Source organism: Microtus oregoni, unplaced genomic scaffold (genome assembly GCF_018167655.1).
Source record: "Microtus oregoni isolate MIOR12 unplaced genomic scaffold, Mior012 000026F_ref0000081, whole genome shotgun sequence".
NCBI classification, from domain to species: Eukaryota; Metazoa; Chordata; class Mammalia; order Rodentia; family Cricetidae; genus Microtus; species Microtus oregoni.
The window spans coordinates 28,450,316-28,458,140 of NW_024543085.1; the positions used below are offsets into that span (position 1 = coordinate 28,450,316).

A 7,825-nucleotide genomic window follows, 5' to 3' on the forward strand; every position below is an offset into this window, starting at 1 on the left:
CATACTCCACACCCAAAGGTTCCCCACCCATAGATGGCTGTTGTTATCTCTGCCACCATTGCCTCCTTCCCACTCGATCCCTTAAGATAAAGTCAATATCCAAAAGCAATCACTCACCAAACTAATTCTGCATTCAATTCCAACAGTGTCTGCCCCGCAGAGCTATTGGGTCCCTGAGCCCACTACATCTAATACAAGCACTCCAGTGAAGAGTACTTCCCCTTTGTGTTGAAACTCTGCCATTCCATGACACTGAGCTCCTATATATCACTGAGGCATTCATCCTACAAATATTACATACACCAAGTCCTAAATCAAGGCCCTCGAGATACTGTGTGAACTGTCTACACCTTAACAGGACATCTGATCTGCCTCAGGGCCCAAGTTAAAGCAGAAGTGAGACAGGAAAGGAAAAGCAGCTCAAGAATTGTGCTCTTAGAGAAAAAGCCGTGACTCCTCTCTTAGAGGACCAGTCACACCAAGAAAGCAGTGTACCCAGAGGCTTGGAGTCCTGAGACACCAGGGCCAGAGGCATCTTTTCTTGTTGCTTTATTTCTTTGTTTTGTAATTCTAGGGGCTGAGTCCTGGGCCTCCAGCCCTACCGACCTCAGACCTACATCCCCAGCAGCCCTTGCTACATATGGTTTTATTTTTTTGTTTGTCTGTTTGTTTTCTTTTGTTTTTTGAGACAGGGTCTAAAGTAGTCCAGGTGAGCTTCAAAGTCATTATGTAGCTCAGAATGATCTTCAACCCTGGATCCTTCTGCCTTCACTTCCACTGTACTGGAAGACAGGCAGGAGCCCAGAGTCTGGGTAAACCTTAACTTTATCTACGAAGTTGAAAAGCTTTGTTCACACCAACCCCAGTCCTCTCCATCTCCGGGTGATGCTGAGTAACATCTGGGTCCAGGAGCACTGAGTCCAGCAGTGGCTGCCCCAATCTCCATCCCATGCTCCTTCAGCAGTGTACCCCACCAATCTCCCACATATGATAAAGGCATTCCCTCTCATGAGAGAAAATGGGCCTTCGTTTCTGAAGCCCATAGCTACTTTAAGTGATATGTATTATATAAGTGACATATATTACATTAAATGATATATAATTCATACATACCATATATTTCATAACAATGTATTAATGTTACAATATATTCTATATAACTCTATATGGCTGGGGCCAGAGCTCAACAGCAGAACACTTGCCTAGCATACACAAAGCCCTAGGCTTGATTCTCACAAACTAAAAATAAAAAATTAAAAATTAATCACTACATATTACATATTATCATCACCAAATACTACGAAGTTGATATATCATAGTACACATACAATATATATTATAAAGCCAGTATATAAAGCGCATCAGTTTATGTAATTTATACGTGCAGTAACTTTTACATTCTAATTTACATTTCTATATTTCAATCCAAAATCAAAGAATTGCAACATTAAAATCACATGCAACTATAACTGGTCAGACATGTTAGCTAAAACACAAATGTCAGCTATAAACACTGACCTGTACTTTCTAAATACTCTATCTCTTCCCTTCAAAATGTATACTAACAACTTTCTACAGCAACTGTAAACGTCCTTTTAATCCCTAAACGTCACCCTTCAAACAGAAAAAGCTGGCTCAGAACAATATAAGAGGCTAGCCACCTCACTTCCTCTGTCTGAGAGGTCGAAGTCTCAGCCACTGGGCTATAAGGGGGTTGTAGCATATACACCATGACTATCTGCTAGAGTGGTTATTCATGCAGCGATAGCCACAGAATCTGTCTCTTCTAGTTTATCCTCACCACCTGGCCAACATGGAGCTCCTCTCCACGTGGGGCTGAGGATGAGGCTGGAGTTCTTACCAGCAGCTGTCTGGGTCCTAGGAGTGTGTAAAGTGTTGGGTTTTCTTCCTTATGCTTTTGGGGCATAGAAGTAGAATATGTCTTTCAAGTCAGTAAAAGTATTTGTTAACCTTTTGTTGCTTTTGTGGTTTCTCTGATGCCTCCATATTGCTACTAAACGTCATTCTAACGCCAACCAAAACATTTCTCAAAGTAGGTTCCAGTCACATGTAGTCAAACATATGTAAATGTCACCCAAATCATATTGCAGGCCCGCTGGTTCGGAGTCACCCTGCACCTGTTCCTCCCCAGCTGAATTCTTGGCCTTTGAGGTGCACTGGTAGGAACAGCAGCCCAAGAACTGCGGTTGTTCTCCTGACTTGAGCACTATTACCTGTCCCCAGCTAGCTGGATATGGCAACTCCAGTCTGAGGAAAGCTCAGGTCTCACCTGATCTCCTCTGAGAACTGGCACACACTCAGGAGGCAGCAGACAAGTTAAACTATACAGGTCAAGGTCATACACACAGCCCATAGCTGTAGAACAGCTCAGCTCTTCTGTGAGGAAAGTTGCCCCAAGGCTGGGCAGAGGTGGGGGTCAAAGACACCACATAAGCCTCAGGAAGAGCTGGACAAGCAGCCTAAGAGGAAACTCTCCAGAAAACACGTCTGTCCTTAAAGAGGGCATTCCAAGAGCCTTCCCCACTTGCTGACTTTTATCGGCTCCACCTGTCTTCTAGCTGCCTTTGGATCTCCATCCAAACACCAAACGTGTAGTAAACCCCTCACACACATATTGATACTACAAATTATACCCAGAGGCCTCTGGACTTTGGAGTCCAAGGACTAATTCAATGTACACGAACTCTGTGTTCACTGTATTGTTAGGGCAGAGTCCATACCTCACAGAGCTCACAGTGGTCCGTATAGCAAAAGAACCACAAGTAAGGGTGATCGGAACAAGCAGGCCTGCTGACAGAAGCAGGCGTCCTTACCTACCTACCCTATTCAGACACTTGAGCAGGCAGAACCCGACCACTGTCTGCCTCACACCAGAGGCTCCACGGGGGCATGGTGAGTATCATCTAGTCATCCCACTTACCTCTTCCCACTCACTGTTTGGTCTTACCCAAAATTCGCACAAACATACCCCCAACCAAGCCAGAGCTCAGCATGTTTTCAGATCCAAGAGGCTGAATAAGAGAACAAAGCCAAAGTCTTCTGCTCTCAGAGGGGGACACTCAAGTTATCTTTGAGATGGTAAAGGCCTGAGCCACATGACACAGAACAGTTCACAACTGAAGCTCCTTTCTTCAGCTGTTTCTTATCAAATTGCCTTAAAGAAAACAGAACAAATTTCTCTCTTGGTTTTCCCTCCAGGTAAGAACAGATCACCTTCTGAGCACTGCTTCCCCCACGACCTTTTGAAGGCACAGACACCAAATTGTCAATTCTCTCATACTGTTAGAAAACGAGGTGGCAGGGAACACAGACTCATTTCTGTAAACCATGTGATTTTCTGTTCATATGTAGCTTGCTACTTGTGTTCTGCATCCTAGAAAGCTTAAGATGGCCCAAGACATTCACAGAACCTAAAGCTGAAACTACTCACAGTCCCTATGACTAACCAAATAAACGCGCAATCCTGCCAACACGCTCGCTGCTGAGCCCTCTACAGCACCCTCATTTAGAATCCCTTCATTCAGGGGCTCTCAGCTGCCAACACCTCCCAAAGCACATGGTGTTTCAGAGGAACCCACAGGGCTGACTGGCTCCTGCGGATGTCAGCTCCAGCTTCAAGGCCAGCTGCAGAGACTCGTCATGCCAGGAAGCACGGTAAGTGTAACTTTGAAAATGATACTCACTGAGGTTGACATTTGCTCTGGAAGAGTTCACTCACAGCTCGGATGCTTCAGATAAATTAGTGAAAGACGGGTCCTGAACACACTTTCTAAGCAGGCACAGCAGGTGCGCACAAAAATCCTATTAAGCACATGTGAGTAATAAAAACGCTTATTTTTCTATCATGAGAAAATGTATTTGAGACAGAGGTACAAGGCAAGAGAGTAATCCTTCATCCAGGCCATAGGAGTAGTTTCATATGCAAAATCGCAACCAGGTGTAAGAATAGAGGCTATTTTACAGAGGGCAGAAAAGTACTAGCAACTTCTCAGAATAAAAGAAAGAGCAGGGCCATATATAAAAGACATGAAAAGTAGCAACTGTCAGCAAGAAGAGACTAGAAACTTGGCATTGTAAGCAAGTCCTTTAAGTGCATGCTATAAGCACCTCAGGAAAAAAATAAATAAATAAACAGACTTATCATCTATTAATAAACTCAACCTACTTAGTGAGTTTTCTGCTGCTCACTAAATGCTACTCTCTATATTAGGATAACTGAAGATGAAATTACTATCCTCATCAGTGGAACAGAACACAAACTAGTTTCCCAGGAGTGAGTACAGAATTATTAGCATACTTATTTTTCTTAACTGATGATCCTAAACATTATAAAATGGATCAAAATTTGAAAACCTTTCTTCAATCAAGTTGCATTAACCTATGAAATCCAAAACTGGAATTTGGGCCTCATCTGTTCATATTTTTTGTTTGTTTGTTATTATTTGTTTTGTTTTTCAAGACACGGTTTCTCTGTGTAACAGCCCTGGAACTAGCTCTTGTAGACCAGGCTGGCCTCAAACTCAGAGATCTGCCTGCCTCTGTCTCCCGAGTGCTGGGACTGAAGGCATGTGGCCACCACCGCCAGGCATCTGTCCATGTTTTAACAACTGCCTAAAGACAAAGCCTTGCTCTCATGATAAGAATGCTGCTCTCATGCCTGGAAAGCAAACAAGATGACTGGTAGAAGCCAAGAAAACAGCAAGAGCAGCTAAGAGAGATTTACAAGCCTCACACAGGAACGGACCCTCTCAAGACCCTCTCTCCGGCCTGTAGGTCTCTCTCTCATGGGGCACGGCATGCCCTCTGGTTTAGTTCCGCCGTGGTCTCCGGGGTTTAAGCTTCGGCTCTCCTGCAGAACTCCAAGCTAGCGCTCTAAGTGCAAACGCTGACAAAGCACAGGGCCAGGAACACACGTGCCACTCTCTCACTAACATGCAGTTCCACTGAAACACCGGATAGGGAGACGCGATCATAGGTGACTTGCCCATGCCGTCCTAAGCTACGCTAACCTCAGAGCAAAGATCTGAAGCCAGGTTTGTTTGATCCCAATGCACTTCCAAGGAACTCTAGAATTTTAAATGTGAAAGGAACCCCATCATAATGACTGCTCTTTATTTATAAATCTACAAAGCAGGCTGGGAATACAGCACAATGGTAGAGCGTTTGTTTAGCCACATGTGAGGACAACCTAAGTTCAATTCCCAGAGCCACGAAATAGTAACACTACTACTGCTAATAGTAACCTAAAGGTCTACAATTCATCAGGAGTTTTACACACCGCATCCTCCTACCCTAACTAAAGGAAGTAATACATTTGGACTTAGGGGTAAGCTGTCCTCAGAGAAGTGACTGGTCCATAACCACAGACTAAGCATGTCTGCTGAATTCCAAGTTAGCTTTCTCCTGTGCATGACCTCAAGGGATCCAAAATGACCTCACAGTTCAACAGCTGGAAAAGACGGGGATAAGGGAGTATCTAGGTAAGAGGCTCCACCAGTCTGGAGAGGAGAAAACTGAAGGAAGCCAAGGGAGAGTACACGCCAACTGTGAGAAAGCCAGGAAGCAAAGAAACCTGGCCAAGGGCACTTGCAGAAGAGTGGGATACAAACCAAAATGGGGCTGCCATGCCTGGACTGTAACAACAGAGATAAAATGTATCTATGAGAAAGGAAGCTTGCTTCAAGTTGTATAACTGAAGGTATGGTTTTAAAAAACAATTTACAAAACTCCTTTAAAAACAGTCTCACCACTTGAACCTAAGAACCATCCCTACTGCCGGCCTATCACTCAACATGATCTGATATTTTATCTAAATCTCTACGCTGTGGCCAAACTCTCTTTCGGTTTGTTTTGTGTCGTTGCTGTGTCTGTACTGAAACATGAGGACACGCACTTATGCATTTCCTACCCAAATCTTTTAACCTGAGGTTTTCTTTTACTTTTTTTTTTTCAAGCTTTGCATTCTCTATTGTGGAACATTCAAAACCTAGAGACAACTTGTTGTTTTTTTTTTTCAATCTCTGTATAAAACTCAAGTTTGCATTAATTCTTAACTTACCACAAAAAGTACCAACTAAACGCCAACACGGCAGAGAATGCGAGAACGACCATTCTAGCACTGGTGAGCACAGTGAGAACGGCTGGCCACAGACCGAAGCCTCAGGTCCAACAGTTTGGAGCTCCTACCAGGAAAACCTTAGTAATTTCTTTTCGAGGTAACAAGTTTCAGAGGAAGAAGTTTTTAAACACTTGAAATGTTTTTAAAGTTTTATTTCCTTGTAACAAATGCCAAAAGGTATCTTACATAGTTCACAGACTAATAGTTGTGTAAAACCAGACGGAAAACATCTACAGCCTTCTGAAATCAGAGCGCTTGGTTCCTAGGTACAAGCCTACTTCCCAAACCATGATGCTCCAAAGTCAGGTGCAGAGAAGAGTGTTAATGAAGTCAGTGCCCGGATACTGACGCCCTAGAGAACACTCAAGTTTCAGTTCATGTATTAAGTCCACACAATGGGTATTTAAAAAGTCTCTACAACGAAGCCCTCAGAACTGACTCTCTTAGTTCTACCAACCTTGAAGAACTGCACTGACCTCTGCCCCTATCGGGCTGGGCAGACAGTAGCAGGCCTGTAGTAACTGGGCCTGGTTCAAAACTTGGGCCAACAAACCACAGCGGAGGCGCCTGGGAAAACGGCATTATCAGGTGGAAGGGAAGGAGCCAGAAGCCAGAAGTTAGCCAGCAGAGCCAGGAATGACTTGGATGCATGAGTATATGCATATGTTGGAGCAAGCGGTGATACCAGAAGAGGGACAATGAATGGCAGAGGCAAATAAGAGTCATCCTTAAAAAGCCAATTCACCCTGAGAGAGAGAGGGAGATGTGCATGAGAAAGCAGGGTTCGGGTCCTGAACTAAACAGCGCGGTGAATCAAGAGTTGCAATTAGGTCCTGCAACTAGTGAGCAAGGACGGATGTGGTGACCTGGCACCCCCATCTACCCCAGTACAGCGCCTGGCACACAACCAAGAACTTTCTCTGAATGGACGTTCCGAGTCTTCCAACTACGGGCTTCTTCCCAGAGAGAGAGCTAGACTTCTGGCGGGACAACACGCGAGCCGAGAGCGGAGAAAGCAGATGCGGCGGTCCTAGGCACGTCTCAGCGTCGGGGTCCGAGTTCAGGGGCTGCCCTTCGCCCGCCCACGGCACTCACCCGGATGCCCTTCACCACGGTGATGTTCTCGTTCTCGTCAGTCTCGAAGGTGACCCGGCGGGTGCTGGCCGTCCCGCCCATGGCTCCTGCTTCTGTCCCCGCAGAGTCCGCGCGTGGACCCGCGAGCACGTCAGGACCCACGCGCACACCTGCGCGTCAGGACCCTGGAACGCTTCCCTTGCCCTGCAGGAGCAAGGCCACGACCCCAAGAAGCAAGGAGAAGGCGCCGGTTCCAAAAGCCCGCCTCCTCCGGTCACGTGCCAGGAGTACGGCGTCTCGGGTTGGCCCAAGAAGCAATTTACCCGCCTCTTATCGGAAGATGCTTCAGGATTGGTGGCTCCGGACCCGGATGCTATGGCAACAGGTGGTACTTAACGTGGCTTCCGGAGCCTCTGAGAGTAGTGGGAATTGTAGTCTTCATCTGGCGTGATGGTTGCTCCAGGGCGTGCATGGAGCGTAGAGCACTCTGGGAGTTGTAGTCTTGACGAACCTGGAGGCCTCTAATTGGTCTGCTTTCAAGGAGGTTTGGTCACCCATCCAACGCATTTTGCAATTTACTCTAGAAACTTAGGTCAGTTAAGTTAGGCAGTG

The 7,825-nt window shown here is 45.7% G+C and overlaps 1 protein-coding gene across 2 annotated transcripts in view; it reads right to left on the reverse strand.

Moving 5' to 3' along the window:
• Positions 1–7,490, reverse strand: part of Chchd3 (coiled-coil-helix-coiled-coil-helix domain containing 3) — a 265,737-nt gene extending 258,247 nt beyond the window's left edge. The window contains exon 1 of one of the 2 annotated variants that reach the window (XM_041675783.1): positions 7,235–7,490. In XM_041675783.1, the coding sequence (XP_041531717.1) occupies positions 7,235–7,315 (81 nt within the window). In that variant the 5' untranslated portion in view covers positions 7,316–7,490. The remainder of the gene's footprint in view (positions 1–7,234) is intronic. The other variant, XM_041675784.1, reaches the window with a different exon arrangement.
• Positions 7,491–7,825: the final 335 nt, after the last annotated feature.